Raw genomic sequence first — 24372 nt, 5'->3', positions numbered from 1 at the left:
GACATTCGATGGATAAAATTGAAAAAAAATATAAAATTAAAATTGAAAGTGTTCCACATTGGTTTTGTTCGACATTCGATGGTTTTGTTCCACATTGATTTTGTTCGACATTCGAGGATTCGTACGACTAAGTTTAGGAAAAATATAAATTCTCATGATTTGTATCCAAAAATAAGTTCGAAATTGAAAAAATTGAATCACGAAATTACGAAACATAATTTTATTTAATTGGATCAATATTCTTTGGATAAGGGAGATTGAAGCAAAACAAAGCACGGGTAAATTAAAAGGTATTCCCATAGCAATTGGGATTATGGATTTTAATAGTAGGCAAGAAAATCGCCCGTTTGATCTCGTATGCTACAAATCCAATTGTAAGTGATCTCAATATCAAATAACTCAACATGAAAATTCAACACAAAATCAAAACTTTATTCCTCTTCATTTATAAATACAAAAAAGGAGAACCCTTTGTTCACTCCAAATTTATTCTCTAGAACGTAAAAGAAAACTACATAATTAAATCTCTTCCTCAAACGATCATCTTTTGTAGAAATAGCTTACGCTCACGAAGGACAAATAAGAGGTTTTTGTATCCCAGTAACAACCGGTTTCACATTCGAACATTCAGATACAACTGGACCGTCACGTCCAGTATAAGTGATATCAATGTCAGATAACTGCACATCTTCACATGGATAAGCAGCACTACACAAAAGCTTCACAGCAACTGCAGTACCAGAACTACCTCTAATATTCTTGAAACTCACCTTACTTATCTTGATTTTCGACGGAATCTGAAAAAACATCAAATAAACACAATTTTAATGAAATTATTTCTAATTAAAATAAAATAAAGAAAATAAAAGATTTCGTAATTCCAGTACCTTCCTGTTACATTTGTTGTATGGACAGTATTCTTGATCCACAATAATTGGATTTTGGACGTCAACCAAAGTTATATCTTCATAGTGCATATCAGTAACCGATCCAGTAGCAGGAGAAGCCGGCCATGTTTTGATCCTTAAACCATTTGTTGTACCAATTAATTTACAATTTTTGACATAAAGCCCAGCAACTGGTTCTTCAACAAGATATTGTCCTAGACTTCCTACGCTTATGCCGTGTCCAGGTCCACACGTCACGTTCGTAACTGTTACCTGTCTGCTTCCATCTCCGAGTGAGATACAATCATCACCAGTACCAATAACTGAATTGATGATATTAACTTCATCACAACGACCCATGTGAATTCCATCACTATTAATACTATTCCCCGGTGCATTTATAGTCACGTGGTCGAAAGTAAGATTCTTACAACCTAGGATATTGACATGAAAATTCTTGCTGTCTTTTGACGTTATGTCCCTCACAATTGAATCTTTTACAAAGCTAAACTTCAAACTCTGTAAAAAAACAATCATGCATGAGTATAAACAATAAATTAAAATTTTCAAATGGTTAATTTAAGTGTATTTACCATTGGAATTCTTGCACACTTGGGGTTTTTATGGCAATCGTTACTTGCCCAAGCTTTTTGTCCTTGTCCATCAAAAACTCCGCCACCTGTTAATGAAATTTTGTCGACATATCTGAACTGAATCCAACCATCACCTGTTATATCTACGGGTGCCATTATTGTTCCTTGCACGACAATATCAATTGGACTCTTGCAAGGACCAAGCATTGTGATTACACCTAACGTGTAAGTCTCTTTTGGAATAATTAATTTACTTTGAATCGGTGAAGCACAAGCGTCCTTCCATGCCTTTTCTAGAATCTGTTAAAAAATCACGAACATAATTAGAAAAGATTTATCATCGTAAAAATATCTAAACATTGATATATTTGATATTAGTGTTTACCTGAGTTATATCAGCATTAGGCTTAGCACCGTATGTTGTTACGTCAAAAACTCCATCACTTGATTGAACTGTTCCTATAGAAACGTATAATAATAACACGAACGATATAGTTATCGACTTCATGTTCATACCCATCTTCTTGTTCTTCGTTTTTCTAGTTTTGTTTTTTGTTTTTTTTTTGTTTTTTTTTTCTCTTGTTTTTGGAGATTGTTTGTGTGAAATGCTTGAATGTTCCCTTTAGCATTTGAAGTATTTATATGAAAAGGAGAGAACTTTGCTATTATTAGCTTTCTTCTTTCTCCACTTATACTTAACTAATTGTGCTATTCTTTCGTATGATTAAGCATTTACCTCACTAAATTCTATTCCATAAATTTCTCTCTATTTTGAAAAATTGTTAGGTTTCATATGAGGAATTTAATTATATTTCAATTCACATTTATATTTTAAATTATTATGGTTTAGGGTTTAGGTTTTTGGTTTAAATTGTGGTAAGATTTAATAAAATTTCTCAATCTCGTACTAAAAAATTATATTTCTTAACTTGTTAAACGTGAATTTAATTTAAAAATCTTGGAGAGGGAAATGAGTTTTAGCGAGGATGTTGGGCCCCAAAGGGGATAGATTGTGAGATCCATCCTCCGTTGAAATGAGTGCTAGCGAGGATGTTGGGGCCCGAAGGGGGTGAATTGTGAGATCCCACATCGATTGGAACGAGTGTCAACGAGGACATTGGGACTCAAAGGGGGGTGGATTTCTAGATGAGTCGTTGCACTAACTTAAATATTTTTTAAATAATATATTTTATATATATATATAAAGAGTCTTATTAAACCATTGACCAATGAATTTTTCATAAATTCCAAGACGGTACACATTATAAAAGCTTGAAATTCAAATTTTATTTTATTTTGTTCTCAACCAATATTTAAATTACTTATTTTTCTTATTTGATTAATTGTCTAATAAAAAATGAAAACTTGGGCCTTAAGAGGTACTCTAAGGCCGCCAATATAAGTAATGGGTCAAGGTCGGACTTACATAAATTTATAACTCTAAGTATTAATCCCATTTTTCAAACATCCACTTATTTAGTTGTTCATTTGACTCAATAATCTAACCTATTCAGACTGTTCAATTCAAATTAAGATTAGATTAATTTTTTTCAATTTAGATCGGGTTCAGTTTATGAGTTAACATTTTTCTTGTCGAGTCATCCAGACGAACTCGTAGAATTACAACCCAACTCAACTTTACCGTAATGTTTAATCTATGTATACTCTACATCTACCAGTAAAGATTAAATTAAAGAAATTAATTAGATTAATCTAACCCACTTAACTTCGCCCTCATTTGATAACACTCTCATTTAAAATTTATGATATATGTTAAGGATATTTAGTAATAAATTATAGTTTACCATATATACTTTATTATAAGGTAAATATATAGATATTTCTCTTCTTACCGAAGTATCTTTCCATTTATTGTTATTTCTGTTTATTACTCTTTTCATATCTTGGTAGATTAAGCAAACATTCTTAGTATAACATATAGTGTATTGTTTAGTTTTATAAATGCTTCATTCATAACATAAACCAAATTTTATTGTGTCAGGTCTCCTATTAACTCACCTAAATTCAATTAGGTTCATTAACCACTTCCGTAAAAATTACTATTCTTTTTTAATTTTATCCTATCATCCTTCATGTTTTTGTTTTTTGATATAATTACAAGAATACCCGTAAATTTCGTCTTTACTATACAATATTACTCTTTTGACCTCTCATATTATCCACTATGTGCAATAGTCCAAATCCATCGCTCACAGATATTGTCTTCTCTTGAATTCCCGTTAAAGTTTTTAAAATGCATCTACAAGGAAGAGGTTTTCACACCCTTTATAAAGAATGCTTCGTTCCCCTCTCTAACCCATTCGAGGCCCAGCATCCTTGCTAGCACACCACTCGGTGTCTGGCTCTGAAACCATTTGTAACAGCCCCGAACTAGGAGAGCTTGTCCTCTTTAAACTTTTCATTTCGAGGTTACCCTCAAGGTTTTTAAAACGCATTTACTAGAGAGATGTTTCCACACTCTTTATAAAGAATGTTTCGTTCCCCACTCTAACCGATGTTAGATCTCACGATGCATATTATATTAATAACTAAAATCTTATAAAACTCAAATATTAAACATTCACAAGTCACAAGCATCACTGATATCAGTTACAAATATCAAATATTCTTCATTTTCATAATAATCTTAAAAATCGAGTAGATTATAGTTGAGTTGTAACTCTATTTTTTTGTTTGTCGAGCATAGTCTTCCCTACTCAACGACTAGGAAACTTGCCTCTAATATTTAATATAATCAATGGGTTAAACGTATAAAATATATGTTATCAATTAATAAAAAATGCTATTCCTGTCCATTTTGTCTTTATTCTTTTATTGCCTCTTTTTGTTTGGTCATTCAAAGTGAGATAGTAGCATTGTTTTAATATCAAAACGTGAAAAGATTGAAGAGAACGAGAATAGAATACTACCTGTGGATTCAACACAATTATTATTTAGATTATATACCATCAAAATTGTAGTCGTTACTCATTCATTTTTAACTAATGACATTGGTTTCTTTCCAATTATAAGAATATTTGTCCACCAAGTTTAAATCTCACATGATTTGACTTGTTGGCAGGGTTAGAATAATTGTTGCACGATTACTGTCCTACTACTGCAGGAGTGTGATCGGCATTTGAGTCGTGATCTAACTTTAATTGCATTACTTTATATTCTAATCCAAATAAACACCTTCAAACTTACAATTGAGATCTAATCATTTAAATAAGAAGTGTTAGCACAAATGTTTGTAGAATTTTTTTACAGTGGGGTTTAAGTTGTGTGCCACTTCATTTATAAATAAAATAAAGGAACTAACTTATTTATCTTAGAAATTGATGGTAAAATAAATGTCATGACAAATTATAATTTTTTTTTTTTTTTTGGGTGACATCGAGTGGTATGTAAAAATAAACTATGTAATTAAATTTCTTCATCAAATGGTCATCTTCTTGGAGGATTGCTTCTATTTAGAGTTTCACATTTGAACATTAAGATCAATGTAACGACTCGAAATTTTCTATAAGGTCGCTACAGTATACGTACCATAAACATTGAACGCGGAAGACTTCATTTAAATTTCATAAAACATAACTTTTATGTTAAAACACAGCCATGGACTTACGTGTTTTGAAAACATCTTTTAAACGACACAACAAAAGACTAAATAAAATGAATGAGAGTTTAAGTTAAAAACATCCTATTCTAGCTAAGTCTAAGAAAATAAATACCACTATCCTATGCATGTGCCATGGTCTCGAGTTGCGATGTCGTCGTCAGCCGTACAGGAATGTCTTGCCTTAACCTGAAAAATGTAGTAGCACATGGCTTGAGTATTTAAAGAATGATAGGACCTATCTTTCATTCCGTTTTCCCTACGGTGCTGTCCTAACGGGTAATTTTGGACGTGTACCATATACTCTATACACAGTCCATACGTGCGAGTATGGGCTCACCAGCTAGTTTGCATGCCACTGGGCCACTTTCCTTATCTGGTGGGCATACTCTGGGAGCCCCTTAGTCCGGACACCCGCTAGAACTAGTAACTGTCACGGCAGCATTATGTAAAGCATTACGATCGCTGTCCTGCCATTGGATGTACGCGTCCGTACCCTCGTGATGGGATAGGGGTATCCCCCCAAATGCATGAGCACACATAATGCATGAGGTCCCAAAACTTTTCCATTTTCATTATCCTTTAATACAACCCCGCTAGCATTATGTATATATCATATCATTTTTCATATCGTTTCAGATATCGTTCATTATTCATATCATATCGTTTCTCATTCTTCAGTTCTGAAATCATCTCAAATCATACATAATTCTAACGGGGTTATATTTCATGCCATTTATCGTGATTTCATGTCATTCATATCATGTTGTATACACACAATTTAAGAGACCTAACATAACGTTCTATGCTTTTAACATAACATTTGATCATATACACATCATACCATGACATATTGCATCACAATGTATCATATCATAAACAAGTCATAACGCAAACACTTCGTAGTCCTATCGTTCTCTAACTTATCATAGCCTTAACGTTCTTATACCTATCACAGACATATCATTACGTGAACGTACCTTAGTCATACCATCACAAGAACGTATCCTAACGCTATCGTTCTATCAATCCTAACGTTATCGTTCAATCAATCTATCACAAACCTATCCCTTTCTACCCGTAACTTAACCGTATTCTTCCGTCAATCTCTCTTATCCATAGCACTCCGGTATGTAACCTAACCTTAACGTTTCATGAACGTATTTTACTCCTATCGTTACATTTTGTTTTGTGCACCCTTCTCGTATCCTATCTCAAACATGTCCTTGAACACATCGTACCGTAATTTATTATCATATAATTCACATATTATAACATATACATAACATATAAGAAACATATCGATCCACAGACAATTCACACATATCAATATATATATGACACGTGCAGAACTACGGGGCACGTTTCAACATCAAATATAACCATGCCGATAGTAAGGTCACTTACCTAGCTAGCTTAAGTCGTTGTCACGAATATATCTTTAATGAAAGTTCGATTCCGTCCTTTGAAATCCGAGTCAACCTATGTGAGCCCATGACATCAGTTTCAAGTTTGAAATCTACAAAATTATTTATCTAATTTACATTGGTCCATTGTTAAAAGTCTTGAAATGTTATATATCTATAATTATATTTTTATTAAAAAAAACTTATTTTTCATGGTTACTGTTGTATAAAGAAGTAGATACAACTATTTCAAGTTATTCTCGGCTTTACTACTCTCTGTATTTACCCTATGTATTTACCTTTCTCTATATATTTAGTTTGTGGTTTTTAATTCCTTAATCTTCTTTTTTTTATTTGCTGCATTTTAATTTTGTTCTCATGTATTTCAAAATCTTGTTTTTTTATCTGCTGCCTTTTAATTCTGTTCTCATGTATTCCAAATTTATCTCTGTTTCCAAATCTTTCCTTATCTAAGTGTTTCCTATTCACAAATTTTCTTGGCCATTCTATTTTTAATCTATTCATTTGGCTACTAATATAAATTTAATCTAATATTACTAATCTGACCTGATTTACTAGAATTAGTATAAATGATTGACATTTAGTTTCTAACTCAAAGCTAAACATTTGTAATAATTCAATCCAGATCTAACAATTGGCTGTGATTTCTAAAAAAAATTAGGATAAAAGAAAATCAAGATTTAATATATACCTTATTGATCAGATCTATCTTCAAATCTAATAATTCAACGAAGATCTAACTATAATTGGCTGTGATTTCTAAAAAAATAGGATAAAAGAAAATGAAGATTTAATATATACCTTATTAATCAGATTTATCTTCATTGACAATTATTTTTCTTATTGTTCAGATCTATCTTCACGTAAATTGTAAATCTGACAATTAATTTTCTTATTGATAAGATCTATCTTCACGTAAATCTGACAATTATTGTTCTTTCGTAAATCTGACAATTATTGTTCTTCCGTTTCTTTTTTGTTGTAGTAACTGTTACTTTGGGGTTGAGGAGAGATAATTGTGGGAAGGGATTGAGCAATATAATAGAGAAGTAAAAATTGTAAATACAGGTATTGTACTTCAAGTAGGCGACGACATTGCTCGTATTTATGGTCTTGATGAAGTAATGGCAGGTGAATTAGTCGAATTTGAAGAGGGTACTATAGGCATAGCTCTAAATTTAGAATCAAATAATGTTGGTGTTGTATTAATGAGTGATGGTTTGCTGATACAGGAGGGAAGTTCTGTAAAAGCAACGGGAGAGAAGTGGGAGAAAGGTTGTTTTTTTGTTTATTTATTTATTTATTATTATTATTATTTTAACAATTTTTTTTATTATTTTATTTTATTTTTTTTGGGGTATTACAATAAAATTGGATATTCTAATATGAACTAAGACATTAATTATAGAATATAAACTTTAAGAAATGTGTGGAAAAAAATTATCACACCATATTAAAGAGTGGATGATAATTTAGAGCTTTTATATTTCATTAATGTATTAATGAGGGTCATAAAATATGAAAGTTACAACTCTTTGAATGACTCATCAAATAACCAACAAAATAATTCCTCCATTTTCTCATTCGATGTAAAGTAAAAACGAATTCCATTGTAGAGCCGTATATACTGCACAAAAGATGGTTGTTAAAGCTACCTTCTTTATTCTCTTTGACTCATTGTGATCAATCGAGATAGAGATTTTGAGGTTTCATATATGTCATGAAAGGTGATTTTCATTTTGAGGTTCCACATACATCATACTTGAAAATGCAGTAAAAAGAACATCTGTGTTTTCTTTAATGCTTTCTTTAATTAAAAGCTAAGTTAATTTACAAACATGATCGATCTTATTTCTAAAGTGATTCAAATCTCAAATAAATCTCAAACAAATGTTGATACTCGTTCAACAAGGTGATCTAAATCTTATTTTATTTTTTTCATTCAGAGGAGGAACTTTATAAAGATCGTATTGATTCAAGCACGAATAAATTATTGATTCAAGCACGGGTAAATTAAACGGTATTCCCATAGCAATTGAGATTATGGATTTTAAGTTTATGGAGGGTAGTATGAGATCTGTAGTAGGCAGAAAATCACCCATTTGATCTCGTATGCTATAAATCCAATTGTAAGTGATCTCAATATCGGCTAACTCAACAACTTCACATGAAAAATCAACACAAAACCAAAACCTTATTCCTCTTCATTTATAAATACGACAAAGGAGAACCCTTTGTTCACTCCAAATTTATTCTCTAGGACGTAAAAGAAAACTGCATAATTAAATCTCTTCCTCAAACGATCATCTTTTGTAGAAATAGCTTACGCTCACGAAGAAAGCTAAGGACAAATAATAGGGTTTTGTATCCCAGTAACAACCGGTTTCACATTCGAACATTCAGATACAACTGGCCCTTCACGTCCAGTGTAAGTGATATCAATGTTAGATAACTCCACACCTTCACATAGATAATTAGCACTACACAAAAGCTTGACAGCAACTACATTGCCCGCACTACCTTTGCCCGCACTACCTCTGATATTCTTGAAACTCACCTTACTTATCTTGATTTTTGATGGAATCTGAAAACATGAAATAAACACCGTTTAATGAAAATGTTTCTAATTAAAATAAAACAAAGAAAATAAAAGATTTCGTAATTCCAGTACCTTCGTGTTACATTTGTTGTATGGACAGTATTCTTGATCCAAAATAATTGGATTTTGGACGTTAACCAAAATTATATCTTCATAATGCATATCAGTAACCGTTCCCGTAGCAGGAGAAGTCGGCCATGTTTTGATTCTTAGGCCATTTGTTGTACCAATTAATGTACAATTTTTGACATAAAGCCCGGCAACGGGTTCTTCAACAAGATATCTTCCCAGACTTCCTACACTTATGTGATGTGTCCAGGTCCACATGTCACGTTCGTAACTGTTACCTCTCTACTTCCATCTTCGAGTGAGATACAATCATTACCAGTACCAATAACTGAATTGATGATATTAACTCCAACACAACGACCCATGTGAATTCCATCACTATTAATACTAGTTCCCGGTGCAGTTATAGTCACACGGTTGAAAGTAAGGTTTTTACAACCTAGGATATTGACATGAAAATTCTTGCTATCTTTTGACGTTATGTCACTCACAATTGAATCTTTTACAAAGATGAACTTCAAACAACAAAAACGATCATGCATAAGTATAAACTATAAACTATAAATTAAAACTTGTAAATTGTTAATTGAAGCGTTGGAATTCTTGCACAATTAGGGTTTTTATGACAATCGTTACTTTCCCAAGCTTTTTGTCCTTGTCCATCAAAAACTCCGCCACCTGACCTGTTAATGAAATTTTGTCGACATATCTGAATTCAATCCAACCATCACCTGTTATATCTACGGGGCGCCATTATTGTTCCTTGCATGACAATATCAATTGGACTCTTGCATTGGCCAAACAATGTGATTACACGTGAAGTGTAAGTCTGTTTTGGAATAATTAATTTACTTTGTATCAGTGAAGCACAAGCGTCCTTCCATGCATTTGCTAGAATCTGTTTAAAATCTCGAACATAATATTAGCGTTTTCTCATCTAAAAATTGATATATTTGATATTAGTTTTTACTTGAGTTATATGAGCATTAAGCGTAGCACTTGTCACGTCAAACACTCCGTCACTTGATTGAACTTTTCCTATAGAAACGATAGAGTCATCCATTTCATGTTCATACCCATCTTCTTGTTCTTCAACTTTCTAGTTTTTTTTTTTTTTTTAATTAAAAGATTGTTTGCGTGAAATGCTTGATCTTCTTGCTCCACTTATACTTAATTAATTTCATCATGCTCCACTTATACTTGACCAATTTTGCTGTTCTTTCTCCATAAATTTCTCTCTTTTGTGAAAGGGTCTTTATGGGAAATTTGTTAATGGTTTAAATAATATTAATGTGGTTTATGGTTCATTAAGTCAAGATTTGTTCTCGGTGTTGAAGCACTATCATTCATTAAATCGAGATTTGTTCTTCAAAAGAGTATCACTAAAACTTTCATAAAAACATCTTTTTGGTTGTTGTCTCTTACTATATTGAGTAGAGATTGTACTGAGACTAAAATAAGAACGAAAAAAAACCTTGGGTCATATGTAGAAGACCAAACAGTACTAGAGAACTGTGTTGGAGGCTTTTGGGTGAAAAAACTAAGTCTATTTTTCGATGGTTTTATGAGGAATGTTTAGATTTGATTAAATTGGTCTATATGTTGAGTAGAAATACACTTGGAAATGGTTTCGCTCTCGAGCCAGATTTTGGTCATTTTCTAAAAGGGTACCACCAATAGTACAAAATGTGGATTTATGTCATGAAAGGTGATTGCTTTCTTTTAACTAAAAGCTAAGTTAATTTACAAACATGATCGATCTTACTTCTAAATTGGTTCAAATCTCAAACAATTTTATTTTTTTCATTCCAAAAGGCCTCATACCAATGGAGTCAAGCCTCGATTCAGGAGAGGCGTACTTTGTTTGAGGGGAGGTGTTGGATGAAAGTGTCCCACATTGGTTTTGTTCGACATTCGAGGATTCGCACGACTAAATGGAAAAATATAAATTCTCATGATTTGTATCCGTTCAACGAAATTACGAAACATAATTTTATTTAATTGGATCAATACTTCTTTGGATAAGGGAGATTGAAGCAAAACAAAGCACGGGTAAATTAAAAGGTATCCCCATAGCAATTGGGATTATGGATTTTAATAGTAGGCAAGAAAATCGCCCGTTTGATCTCGTATGCTACAAATCCAATTGTAAGTGATCTCAATATCAAATAACTCAACATGAAAAATCAACACAAAATCAAAACTTTATTCCTCTTCATTTATAAATACAAAAAAGGAGAACCCTTTGTTCACTCCAAATTTATTCTCTAGAACGTCAAACGATCATCTTTTGTAGAAATAGCTTACGCTCACGAAGGACAAATAAGAGGTTTTTGTATCCCAGTAACAACCGGTTTCACATTCGAACATTCAGATACAACTGGACCGTCACGTCCAGTATAAGTGATATCAATGTCAGATAACTGCACATCTTCACATGGATAAGCAGCACTACACAAAAGCTTCACAGCAACTGCAGTACCAGAACTACCTCTAATATTCTTGAAACTCACCTTACTTATCTTGATTTTTGACGGAATCTGAAAAAAAAACATCAAATAAACACAATTTTAATGAAATTATTTCTAATTAAAATAAAATAAAGAAAATAAAAGATTTCGTAATTCCAGTACCTTCCTGTTACATTTGTTGTATGGACAGTATTCTTGATCCACAATAATTGGATTTTGGACGTCAACCAAAGTTATATCTTCATAGTGCATATCAGTAACCGATCCAGTAGCAGGAGAAGCCGGCCATGTTTTGATCCTTAAACCATTTGTTGTACCAATTAATTTACAATTTTTGACATAAAGCCCAGCAACCGGTTCTTCAACAAGATATTGTCCTAGACTTCCTACGCTTATGCCGTGTCCAGGTCCACACGTCACGTTCGTAACTGTTACCTGTCTGCTTCCATCTCCGAGTGAGATACAATCATCACCAGTACCAATAACTGAATTGATGATATTAACTTCATCACAACGACCCATGTGAATTCCATCACTATTAATACTATTCCCCGGTGCATTTATAGTCACGTGGTCGAAAGTAAGATTCTTACAACCTAGGATATTGACATGAAAATTCTTGCTGTCTTTTGACGTTATGTCCCTCACAATTGAATCTTTTACAAAGCTAAACTTCAAACTCTGTAAAAAAACAATCATGCATGAGTATAAACAATAAATTAAAATTTTCAAATGGTTAATTTAAGTGTATTTACCATTGGAATTCTTGCACACTTGGGGTTTTTATGGCAATCGTTACTTGCCCAAGCTTTTTGTCCTTGTCCATCAAAAACTCCGCCACCTGTTAATGAAATTTTGTCGACATATCTGAACTGAATCCAACCATCACCTGTTATATCTACGGGTGCCATTATTGTTCCTTGCACGACAATATCAATTGGACTCTTGCAAGGACCAAGCATTGTGATTACACCTAACGTGTAAGTCTCTTTTGGAATAATTAATTTACTTTGAATCGGTGAAGCACAAGCGTCCTTCCATGCCTTTTCTAGAATCTGTTAAAAAATCACGAATATAATTAGAAAAGATTTATCATCGTAAAAATATCTAAACATTGATATATTTGATATTAGTTTTTACCTGAGTTATATCAGCATTAGGCTTAGCACCGTATGTTGTTACGTCAAAAACTCCATCACTTGATTGAACTGTTCCTATAGAAACGTATAATAATAACACAAACGATAGAGTTATCGACTTCATGTTCATACCCATCTTCTTGTTCTTCGTTTTTCTAGTTTTGTTTTTTGTTTTTTTTTTTTGTTTTTTTTTTCTCTTGTTTTTGGAGATTGTTTGTGTGAAATGCTTGAATGTTCCCTTTAGCATTTGAAGTATTTATATGAAAAGGAGAGAACTTTGCTATTATTAGCTTTCTTCTTTCTCCACTTATACTTAACTAATTGTGCTATTCTTTCCTATGATTAAGCATTTACCTCACTAAATTCTATTCCATAAATTTCTCTATTTTGAAAAATTGTTAGGTTTCATATGAGGAATTTAATTATATTTCAATTCACATTTATATTTTAAATTATTATGGTTTAGGGTTTAGGTTTTTGGTTTAAATTGTGGTAAGATTTAATAAAATTTCTCAATCTCGTACTAAAAAATTATATTTCTTAACTTGTTAAACGTGAATTTAATTTAAAAATCTTGGAGAGGGAAATGAGTTTTAGCGAGGATGTTGGGCCCCAAAGGGGATAGATTGTGAGATCCCTCCTCCGTTGAAATGAGTGCTAACGAGGATGTTGGGGCTTGAAGGGGGTGAATTGTGAGATCCCACATCGATTGGAACGAGTGTCAACGAGGACATTGGGACTCAAAGGGGGGTGGATTTCTAGATGAGTCGTTGCACTAACTTAAATATTTTTTAAATAATATATTTTATATATATATATAAAGAGTCTTATTAAACCATTGACCAATGAATTTTTCATAAATTCCAAGACGGTACACATTATAAAAGCTTGAAATTCAAATTTTATTTTATTTTGTTCTCAACCAATATTTAAATTACTTATTTTTCTTATTTGATTAATTGTCTAATAAAAAATGAAAATTTGGGCCTTAAGAGGTACTCTAAGGCCGCCAATATAAGTAATGGGTCAAGGTCGGACTTACATAAATTTATAACCCTAAGTATTAATCCCATTTTTCAAACATCCACTTATTTAGTTGTTCATTTGACTCAATAATCTAACCTATTCAGACTGTTCAATTCAAATTAAGATTAGATTAATTTTTTTCAATTTAGATCGGGTTCAGTTTATGAGTTGACATTTTTCTAGTCGAGTCATCCAGACGAACTCGTAGAATTACAACCCAACTCAACTTTACCGTAATGTTTAATCTATGTATACTCTACATCTACCAGTAAAGATTAAATTAAACTAATTAGATTAATCTAACCCACTTAACTTCGCCCTCATTTGATAACACTCTCATTTAAAATTTATGATATATGTTAAGGATATTTAGTAATAAATTATAGTTTACCATATATACTTTATTATAAGGTAAATATATAGATATTTCTCTTCTTACTCAAGTATATTTCCATTTATTGTTATTTCTGTTTATTACTCTTTTCATATCTTGGTAGATTAAGCAAACATTCTTAGTATAACATATAGTTTATTGTTTAGTTTTATAAATGCTTTATCCATATTTAATTTAATGTAATTAACATTCCAAATTACTCAATGCATAAACCAAATTTTATTGTGTCATGTCTCCTATTAACTCACCTAAACTCAATTAGGTTCATTAACCACTTCCGTAAAAATTACTATTCATTTTTAATTTTATCCTATCATCCTTCATGTTTTTGTTTTTTGATATAATTACAAGAATACCCGTAAATTTCGTCTTTACTATACAATATTACTCTTTTGACCTCTCATATTATCCACTATGTGCAATAGTCCAAATCCATCGCTCACAGATATTGTCTTCTCTGGAATTCCCGTTAAAGTTTTTAAAATGCGTCTACAAGGAAGAGGTTTTCACACCCTTTATAAAGAATGCTTCGTTCCCCTCTCTAACCAATTCGAGGCCCAGCATCCTTGCTAGCACACCACTCGGTGTCTGGCTCTGAAACCATTTGTAACAGCCCCGAACTAGGAGAGCTTGTCCTCTTTAAACTTTTCATTTCGAGGTTACCCTCAAGGTTTTTAAAACGCATTTACTAGAGAGATGTTTCCACACTCTTTATAAAGAATGTTTCGTTCCCCACTCTAACCAATGTTAGATCTCACGATGCATATTATATTAATAACTAAAATCTTATAAAACTCAAATATTAAACATTCACAAGTCACAAGCATCACTGATATCAGTTACAAATATCAAATATTCTTCATTTTCATAATAATCTTAAAAATCGAGTAGATTATAGTTGAGTTGTAACTCTATTTTTTTGTTTGTCGAGCATAGTCTTCCCTACTCAACGACTAGGAAACTTGCCTCTAATATTTAATATAATCAATGGGTTAAACGTATAAAATATATGTTATCAATTAATAAAAAATGCTATTCCTGTCCATTTTGTCTTTATTCTTTTATTGCCTCTTTTTGTTTGGTCATTCAAAGTGAGATAGTAGCATTGTTTTAATATCAAAACGTGAAAAGATTGAAGAGAACGAGAATAGAATACTACCTGTGGATTCAACACAATTATTATTTAGATTATATACCATCAAAATTGTAGTCGTTACTCATTCATTTTTAACTTATGACATTGGTTTCTTTCCAATTATAAGAATATTTGTCCACCAAGTTTAAATCTCACATGATTTGACTTGTTGGCAGGGTTAGAATAATTGTTGCACGATTACTGTCCTACTACTGCAGGAGTGTGATCGGCATTTGAGTCGTGATCTAACTTTAATTGCATTACTTTATATTCTAATCCAAATAAACACCTTCAAACTTACAATTGAGATCCAATCATTTAAATAAGAAGTGTTAGCACAAATGTTTGTAGAATTTTTTTACAGTGGGGTTTAAGTTGTGTGCCACTTCATTTATAAATAAAATAAAGGAACTAACTTATTTATCTTAGAAATTGATGGTAAAATAAATGTCATGACAAATTATAATTTTTTTTTTTTTTTGGGTGACATCGAGTGGTATGTAAAAATAAACTATGTAATTAAATTTCTTCATCAAATGGTCATCTTCTTGGAGGATTGCTTCTATTTAGAGTTTCACATTTGAACATTAAGATCAATGTAACGACTCGAAATTTTCTATAAGGTCGCTACAGTATACGTACCATAAACATTGAACGCGGAAGACTTCATTTAAATTTCATAAAACATAACTTTTATGTTAAAACACAGCCATGGACTTACGTGTTTTGAAAACATCTTTTAAATGACACAACAAAAGACTAAATAAAATGAATGAGAGTTTAAGTTAAAAACATCCTATTCTAGCTAAGTCTAAGAAAATAAATACCACTATCCTATGCATGTGCCATGGTCTCGAGTTGCGATGTCGTCGTCAGCCGTACAGGAATGTCTTGCCTTAACCTGAAAAATGTAGTAGCACATGGCTTGAGTATTTAAAGAATGATAGGACCTATCTTTCATTCCGTTTTCCCTACGGTGCTGTCCTAACGGGTAATTTTGGACGTGTACCATATACTCTATACACAGTCCATACGTGCGAGTATGGGCTCACCAGCTAGTTTGCATGCCACTGGGCCACTTTCCTTATCTGGTGGGCATACTCTGGGAGCCCCTTAGTCCGGACACCCGCTAGAACTAGTAACTGTCACGGCAGCATTATGTAAAGCATTACGATCGCTGTCCTGCCATTGGATGTACGCGTCCGTACCCTCGTGATGGGATAGGGGTATCCCCCCAAATGCATGAGCACACATAATGCATGAGGTCCCAAAACTTTTCCATTTTCATTATCCTTTAATACAACCCCGCTAGCATTATGTATATATCATATCATTTTTCATATCGTTTCAGATATCGTTCATTATTCATATCATATCGTTTCTCATTCTTCAGTTCTGAAATCATCTCAAATCATACATAATTCTAACGGGGTTATATTTCATGCCATTTATCGTGATTTCATGTCATTCATATCATGTTGTATACACACAATTTAAGAGACCTAACATAACGTTCTATGCTTTTAACATAACATTTGATCATATACACATCATACCATGACATATTGCATCACAATGTATCATATCATAAACAAGTCATAACGCAAACACTTCGTAGTCCTATCGTTCTCTAACTTATCATAGCCTTAACGTTCTTATACCTATCACAGACATATCATTACGTGAACGTACCTTAGTCATACCATCACAAGAACGTATCCTAACGCTATCGTTCTATCAATCCTAACGTTATCGTTCAATCAATCTATCACAAACCTATCCCTTTCTACCCGTAACTTAACCGTATTCTTCCGTCAATCTCTCTTATCCATAGCACTCCGGTATGTAACCTAACCTTAACGTTTCATGAACGTATTTTACTCCTATCGTTACATTTTGTTTTGTGCACCCTTCTCGTATCCTATCTCAAACATGTCCTTGAACACATCGTACCGTAATTTATTATCATATAATTCACATATTATAACATATACATAACATATAAGAAACATATCGATCCACAGACAATTCACACATATCAATATATATATGACACGTGCAGAACTACGGGGCACGTTTCAACATCAAATATAACCATGCCGATAGTAAGGTCACTTACCTAGCTAGCTTAAGTCGTTGTCACGAATATATCTTTAATGAAAGTTCGATTCCGTCCTTTGAAATCCGAGTCAACCTATGTGAGCCCATGACATCAGTTTCAAGTTTGAAATCTACAAAATTATTTATCTAATTTACATTGGTCCATTGTTAAAAGTCTTGAAATGTTATATATCTATAATTATATTTTTATTAAAAAAAACTTATTTTTCATGGTTACTGTTGTATAAAGAAGTAGATACAACTATTTCAAGTTATTCTCGGCTTTACTACTCTCTGTATTTACCCTATGTATTTACCTTTCTCTATATATTTAGTTTGTGGTTTTTAATTCCTTAATCTTCTTTTTTTTATTTGCTGCATTTTAATTTTGTTCTCATGTATTTCAAAATCTTGTTTTTTTATCTGCTGCCTTTTAATTCTGTTCTCATGTATTCCAAATTTATCTCTGTTTCCAAATCTTTCCTTATCTAAGTGTTTCCTATTCACAAATTTTCTTGGCCATTCTATTTTTAATCTATTCATTTGGCTACTAATATAAATTTAATCTAATATTACTAATCTGACCTGATTTACTAGAATTAGTATAAATGATTGACATTTAGTTTCTAACTCAAAGCTAAACATTTGTAATAATTCAATCCAGATCTAACAATTGGCTGTGATTTCTAAAAAACATTAGGATAAAAGAAAATCAAGATTTAATATATACCTTATTGATCAGATCTATCTTCAAATCTAATAATTCAACGAAGATCTAACTATAATTGGCTGTGATTTCTAAAAAAATAGGATAAAAGAAAATGAAGATTTAATATATACCTTATTAATCAGATTTATCTTCATTGACAATTATTTTTCTTATTGTTCAGATCTATCTTCACGTAAATTGTAAATCTGACAATTAATTTTCTTATTGATAAGATCTATCTTCACGTAAATCTGACAATTATTGTTCTTTCGTAAATCTGACAATTATTGTTCTTCCGTTTCTTTTTTGTTGTAGTAACTGTTACTTTGGGGTTGAGGAGAGATAATTGTGGGAAGGGATTGAGCAATATAATAGAGAAGTAAAAATTGTAAATACAGGTATTGTACTTCAAGTAGGCGACGACATTGCTCGTATTTATGGTCTTGATGAAGTAATGGCAGGTGAATTAGTCGAATTTGAAGAGGGTACTATAGGCATAGCTCTAAATTTAGAATCAAATAATGTTGGTGTTGTATTAATGAGTGATGGTTTGCTGATACAGGAGGGAAGTTCTGTAAAAGCAACGGGAGAGAAGTGGGAGAAAGGTTGTTTTTTTGTTTATTTATTTATTTATTATTATTATTATTTTAACAATTTTTTTTATTATTTTATTTTATTTTTTTTGGGGTATTACAATAAAATTGGATATTCTAATATGAACTAAGACATTAATTATAGAATATAAACTTTAAGAAATGTGTGGAAAAAAATTATCACACCATATTAAAGAGTGGATGATAATTTAGAGCTTTTATATTTCATTAATGTATTAATGAGGGTCATAAAATATGAAAGTTACAACTCTTTGAATGACTCATCAAATAACCAACAAAATAATTCCTCCATTTTCTCATTCGATGTAAAGTAAAAACGAATTCCATTGTAGAGCCGTATATACTGCACAAAAGATGGTTGTTAAAGCTACCTTCTTTATTCTCTTTGACTCATTGTGATCAATCGAGATAGAGATTTTGAGGTTTCATATATGTCATGAAAGGTGATTTTCATTTTGAGGTTCCACATACATCATACTTGAAAATGCAGTAAAAAGAACATCTGTGTTTTCTTTAATGCTTTCTTTAATTAAAAGCTAAGTTAATTTACAAACATGATCGATCTTATTTCTAAAGTGATTCAAATCTCAAATAAATCTCAAACAAATGTTGATACTCGTTCAACAAGGTGATCTAAATCTTATTTTATTTTTTTCATTCAGAGGAGGAACTTTATAAAGATCGTATTGATTCAAGCACGAATAAATTATTGATTCAAGCACGGGTAAATTAAACGGTATTCCCATAGCAATTGAGATTATGGATTTTAAGTTTATGGAGGGTAGTATGAGATCTGTAGTAGGCAGAAAATCACCCATTTGATCTCGTATGCTATAAATCCAATTGTAAGTGATCTCAATATCGGCTAACTCAACAACTTCACATGAAAAATCAACACAAAACCAAAACCTTATTCCTCTTCATTTATAAATACGACAAAGGAGAACCCTTTGTTCACTCCAAATTTATTCTCTAGGACGTAAAAGAAAACTGCATAATTAAATCTCTTCCTCAAACGATCATCTTTTGTAGAAATAGCTTACGCTCACGAAGAAAGCTAAGGACAAATAATAGGGTTTTGTATCCCAGTAACAACCGGTTTCACATTCGAACATTCAGATACAACTGGCCCTTCACGTCCAGTGTAAGTGATATCAATGTTAGATAACTCCACACCTTCACATAGATAATTAGCACTACACAAAAGCTTGACAGCAACTACATTGCCCGCACTACCTTTGCCCGCACTACCTCTGATATTCTTGAAACTCACCTTACTTATCTTGATTTTTGATGGAATCTGAAAACATGAAATAAACACCGTTTAATGAAAATGTTTCTAATTAAAATAAAACAAAGAAAATAAAAGATTTCGTAATTCCAGTACCTTCGTGTTACATTTGTTGTATGGACAGTATTCTTGATCCAAAATAATTGGATTTTGGACGTTAACCAAAATTATATCTTCATAATGCATATCAGTAACCGTTCCCGTAGCAGGAGAAGTCGGCCATGTTTTGATTCTTAGGCCATTTGTTGTACCAATTAATGTACAATTTTTGACATAAAGCCCGGCAACGGGTTCTTCAACAAGATATCTTCCCAGACTTCCTACACTTATGTGATGTGTCCAGGTCCACATGTCACGTTCGTAACTGTTACCTCTCTACTTCCATCTTCGAGTGAGATACAATCATTACCAGTACCAATAACTGAATTGATGATATTAACTCCAACACAACGACCCATGTGAATTCCATCACTATTAATACTAGTTCCCGGTGCAGTTATAGTCACACGGTTGAAAGTAAGGTTTTTACAACCTAGGATATTGACATGAAAATTCTTGCTATCTTTTGACGTTATGTCACTCACAATTGAATCTTTTACAAAGATGAACTTCAAACAACAAAAACGATCATGCATAAGTATAAACTATAAACTATAAATTAAAACTTGTAAATTGTTAATTGAAGCGTTGGAATTCTTGCACAATTAGGGTTTTTATGACAATCGTTACTTTCCCAAGCTTTTTGTCCTTGTCCATCAAAAACTCCGCCACCTGACCTGTTAATGAAATTTTGTCGACATATCTGAATTCAATCCAACCATCACCTGTTATATCTACGGGGCGCCATTATTGTTCCTTGCATGACAATATCAATTGGACTCTTGCATTGGCCAAACAATGTGATTACACGTGAAGTGTAAGTCTGTTTTGGAATAATTAATTTACTTTGTATCAGTGAAGCACAAGCGTCCTTCCATGCATTTGCTAGAATCTGTTTAAAATCTCGAACATAATATTAGCGTTTTCTCATCTAAAAATTGATATATTTGATATTAGTTTTTACTTGAGTTATATGAGCATTAAGCGTAGCACTTGTCACGTCAAACACTCCGTCACTTGATTGAACTTTTCCTATAGAAACGATAGAGTCATCCATTTCATGTTCATACCCATCTTCTTGTTCTTCAACTTTCTAGTTTTTTTTTTTTTTTTAATTAAAAGATTGTTTGCGTGAAATGCTTGATCTTCTTGCTCCACTTATACTTAATTAATTTCATCATGCTCCACTTATACTTGACCAATTTTGCTGTTCTTTCTCCATAAATTTCTCTCTTTTGTGAAAGGGTCTTTATGGGAAATTTGTTAATGGTTTAAATAATATTAATGTGGTTTATGGTTCATTAAGTCAAGATTTGTTCTCGGTGTTGAAGCACTATCATTCATTAAATCGAGATTTGTTCTTCAAAAGAGTATCACTAAAACTTTCATAAAAACATCTTTTTGGTTGTTGTCTCTTACTATATTGAGTAGAGATTGTACTGAGACTAAAATAAGAACGAAAAAAAACCTTGGGTCATATGTAGAAGACCAAACAGTACTAGAGAACTGTGTTGGAGGCTTTTGGGTGAAAAAACTAAGTCTATTTTTCGATGGTTTTATGAGGAATGTTTAGATTTGATTAAATTGGTCTATATGTTGAGTAGAAATACACTTGGAAATGGTTTCGCTCTCGAGCCAGATTTTGGTCATTTTCTAAAAGGGTACCACCAATAGTACAAAATGTGGATTTATGTCATGAAAGGTGATTGCTTTCTTTTAACTAAAAGCTAAGTTAATTTACAAACATGATCGATCTTACTTCTAAATTGGTTCAAATCTCAAACAATTTTATTTTTTTCATTCCAAAAGGCCTCATACCAATGGAGTCAAGCCTCGATTCAGGAGAGGCGTACTTTGTTTGAGGGGAGGTGTTGGATGAAAGTGTCCCACATTGGTTTTGTTCGACATTCGAGGATTCGCACGACTAAATGGAAAAATATAAATTCTCATGATTTGTATCCGTTCAACGAAATTACGAAACATAATTTTATTTAATTGGATCAATACTTCTTTGGATAAGGGAGATTGAAGCAAAACAAAGCACGGGTAAATTAAAAGGTATCCCCATAGCAATTGGGATTATGGATTTTAATAGTAGGCAAGAAAATCGCCCGTTTGATCTCGTATGCTACAAATCCAATTGTAAGTGATCTCAATATCAAATAACTCAACATGAAAAATCAACACAAAATCAAAACTTTATTCCTCTTCATTTATAAATACAAAAAAGGAGAACCCTTTGTTCACTCCAAATTTATTCTCTAGAACGTCAAACGATCATCTTTTGTAGAAATAGCTTACGCTCACGAAGGACAAATAAGAGGTTTTTGTATCCCAGTAACAACCGGTTTCACATTCGAACATTCAGATACAACTGGACCGTCACGTCCAGTATAAGTGATATCAATGTCAGATAACTGCACATCTTCACATGGATAAGCAGCACTACACAAAAGCTTCACAGCAACTGCAGTACCAGAACTACCTCTAATATTCTTGAAACTCACCTTACTTATCTTGATTTTTGACGGAATCTGAAAAAAAAACATCAAATAAACACAATTTTAATGAAATTATTTCTAATTAAAATAAAATAAAGAAAATAAAAGATTTCGTAATTCCAGTACCTTCCTGTTACATTTGTTGTATGGACAGTATTCTTGATCCACAATAATTGGATTTTGGACGTCAACCAAAGTTATATCTTCATAGTGCATATCAGTAACCGATCCAGTAGCAGGAGAAGCCGGCCATGTTTTGATCCTTAAACCATTTGTTGTACCAATTAATTTACAATTTTTGACATAAAGCCCAGCAACCGGTTCTTCAACAAGATATTGTCCTAGACTTCCTACGCTTATGCCGTGTCCAGGTCCACACGTCACGTTCGTAACTGTTACCTGTCTGCTTCCATCTCCGAGTGAGATACAATCATCACCAGTACCAATAACTGAATTGATGATATTAACTTCATCACAACGACCCATGTGAATTCCATCACTATTAATACTATTCCCCGGTGCATTTATAGTCACGTGGTCGAAAGTAAGATTCTTACAACCTAGGATATTGACATGAAAATTCTTGCTGTCTTTTGACGTTATGTCCCTCACAATTGAATCTTTTACAAAGCTAAACTTCAAACTCTGTAAAAAAACAATCATGCATGAGTATAAACAATAAATTAAAATTTTCAAATGGTTAATTTAAGTGTATTTACCATTGGAATTCTTGCACACTTGGGGTTTTTATGGCAATCGTTACTTGCCCAAGCTTTTTGTCCTTGTCCATCAAAAACTCCGCCACCTGTTAATGAAATTTTGTCGACATATCTGAACTGAATCCAACCATCACCTGTTATATCTACGGGTGCCATTATTGTTCCTTGCACGACAATATCAATTGGACTCTTGCAAGGACCAAGCATTGTGATTACACCTAACGTGTAAGTCTCTTTTGGAATAATTAATTTACTTTGAATCGGTGAAGCACAAGCGTCCTTCCATGCCTTTTCTAGAATCTGTTAAAAAATCACGAACATAATTAGAAAAGATTTATCATCGTAAAAATATCTAAACATCGATATATTTGATATTAGTTTTTACCTGAGTTATATCAGCATTAGGCTTAGCACCATATGTTGTTACGTCAAAAACTCCATCACTTGATTGAGCTGTTCTTATAGAAACGTATAATAGTAACACGAACGATAGAGTTATCGACTTCATGTTCATACCCATCTTCTTGTTCTTCGTTTTTCTAGTTTTGTTTTTTTGTTTTTTTTTTTGTTTTTTTTTTCTCTTGTTTTTGGAGATTGTTTGTGTGAAATGCTTGAATGTTCCCTTTAGCATTTGAAGTATTTATATGAAAAGGAGAGAACTTTGCTATTATTAGCTTTCTTCTTTCTCCACTTATACTTAACTAATTGTGCTATTCTTTCGTATGATTAAGCATTTACCTCACTAAATTCTATTCCATAAATTTCTCTCTATTTTGAAAAATTGTTAGGTTTCATATGAGGAATTTAATTATATTTCAATTCACATTTATATTTTAAATTATTATGGTTTAGGGTTTAGGTTTTTGGTTTAAATTGTGGTAAGATTTAATAAAATTTCTCAATCTCGTACTAAAAAATTATATTTCTTAACTTGTTAAACGTGAATTTAATTTAAAAATCTTGGAGAGGGAAATGAGTTT

The 24372-nt window shown here is 32.3% G+C and overlaps 3 protein-coding genes, 2 long non-coding RNA genes and 2 pseudogenes across 5 annotated transcripts; all 7 read right to left on the bottom strand.

Moving 5' to 3' along the window:
* Nucleotides 1-411: 411 nt before the first annotated feature.
* On the bottom strand, nucleotides 412-1636 carry LOC147789587 (exopolygalacturonase-like). The gene is made up of 3 exons (XM_087117321.1): nucleotides 1481-1636; nucleotides 888-1406; nucleotides 412-797 (listed from the first exon to the last, which is right to left on the bottom strand). The coding sequence occupies exons 1-3, from the start codon at nucleotides 1634-1636 to the stop codon at nucleotides 567-569; spliced, it is 906 nt and encodes a 301-aa protein (XP_086973447.1). The 3' UTR covers nucleotides 412-566.
* Nucleotides 1637-1692: 56 nt separating this feature from the next.
* LOC147789586 (uncharacterized) lies at nucleotides 1693-2057 on the bottom strand. The gene is made up of 2 exons (XR_015411659.1): nucleotides 1866-2057; nucleotides 1693-1780 (listed from the first exon to the last, which is right to left on the bottom strand). It is a non-coding gene; the product is annotated as an uncharacterized LOC147789586 (long non-coding RNA).
* A 6810-nt stretch (nucleotides 2058-8867) lies between these two features.
* LOC111810492 (exopolygalacturonase pseudogene) lies at nucleotides 8868-10257 on the bottom strand (annotated as a pseudogene).
* A 1116-nt stretch (nucleotides 10258-11373) lies between these two features.
* On the bottom strand, nucleotides 11374-12576 carry LOC147789585 (exopolygalacturonase-like). Its single transcript, XM_087117320.1, has 3 exons — nucleotides 12421-12576; nucleotides 11828-12346; nucleotides 11374-11734 (listed from the first exon to the last, which is right to left on the bottom strand). The coding sequence occupies exons 1-3, from the start codon at nucleotides 12574-12576 to the stop codon at nucleotides 11504-11506; spliced, it is 906 nt and encodes a 301-aa protein (XP_086973446.1). The 3' UTR covers nucleotides 11374-11503.
* Nucleotides 12577-12632: 56 nt separating this feature from the next.
* LOC147789584 (uncharacterized) lies at nucleotides 12633-12978 on the bottom strand. The gene is made up of 2 exons (XR_015411662.1): nucleotides 12806-12978; nucleotides 12633-12720 (listed from the first exon to the last, which is right to left on the bottom strand). It is a non-coding gene; the product is annotated as an uncharacterized LOC147789584 (long non-coding RNA).
* Nucleotides 12979-19839: 6861 nt separating this feature from the next.
* On the bottom strand, nucleotides 19840-21229 carry LOC111810494 (exopolygalacturonase pseudogene; annotated as a pseudogene).
* A 1116-nt stretch (nucleotides 21230-22345) lies between these two features.
* On the bottom strand, nucleotides 22346-23940 carry LOC147789583 (exopolygalacturonase-like). Its single transcript, XM_087117367.1, has 4 exons — nucleotides 23778-23940; nucleotides 23393-23692; nucleotides 22800-23318; nucleotides 22346-22706 (listed from the first exon to the last, which is right to left on the bottom strand). The coding sequence occupies exons 1-4, from the start codon at nucleotides 23910-23912 to the stop codon at nucleotides 22476-22478; spliced, it is 1185 nt and encodes a 394-aa protein (XP_086973493.1). The 5' UTR covers nucleotides 23913-23940; the 3' UTR covers nucleotides 22346-22475.
* Between the last annotated feature and the right edge of the window lie 432 nt (nucleotides 23941-24372).

This window comes from Cucurbita pepo, chromosome 14 (assembly GCF_057944985.1).
Source record: "Cucurbita pepo subsp. pepo isolate OVF chromosome 14, ASM5794498v1, whole genome shotgun sequence".
Taxonomy (NCBI): domain Eukaryota; kingdom Viridiplantae; phylum Streptophyta; class Magnoliopsida; order Cucurbitales; family Cucurbitaceae; genus Cucurbita; species Cucurbita pepo.
Note: the sequence above shows the minus strand (reverse complement) of the source record. Positions and strands in the feature narration are given on the sequence as shown.

Excerpts from the sequence above, each read along its gene's own strand:
- LOC147789587 (XM_087117321.1), bottom strand. The coding sequence starts at position 1,636 with ATGGCACCCGTAGATATAACAGGTGATGGTTGGATTCAGTTCAGATAT. Across the intron at positions 1,407-1,480 it reads AGTGTGCAAGAATTCCAATG|AGTTTGAAGTTTAGCTTTGT; the intron begins GTAAATACACTT and ends GTTTTTTTACAG. Across the intron at positions 798-887 it reads ACAACAAATGTAACAGGAAG|ATTCCGTCGAAAATCAAGAT; the intron begins GTACTGGAATTA and ends ATGTTTTTTCAG.
- LOC147789585 (XM_087117320.1), bottom strand. The coding sequence starts at position 12,576 with ATGGCACCCGTAGATATAACAGGTGATGGTTGGATTCAGTTCAGATAT. Across the intron at positions 12,347-12,420 it reads AGTGTGCAAGAATTCCAATG|AGTTTGAAGTTTAGCTTTGT; the intron begins GTAAATACACTT and ends GTTTTTTTACAG. Across the intron at positions 11,735-11,827 it reads ACAACAAATGTAACAGGAAG|ATTCCGTCAAAAATCAAGAT; the intron begins GTACTGGAATTA and ends TTTTTTTTTCAG.
- LOC147789583 (XM_087117367.1), bottom strand. The coding sequence starts at position 23,912 with ATGGGTATGAACATGAAGTCGATAACTCTATCGTTCGTGTTACTATTA. Across the intron at positions 23,693-23,777 it reads CTAATGCTGATATAACTCAG|ATTCTAGAAAAGGCATGGAA; the intron begins GTAAAAACTAAT and ends ATTTTTTAACAG. Across the intron at positions 22,707-22,799 it reads ACAACAAATGTAACAGGAAG|ATTCCGTCAAAAATCAAGAT; the intron begins GTACTGGAATTA and ends TTTTTTTTTCAG.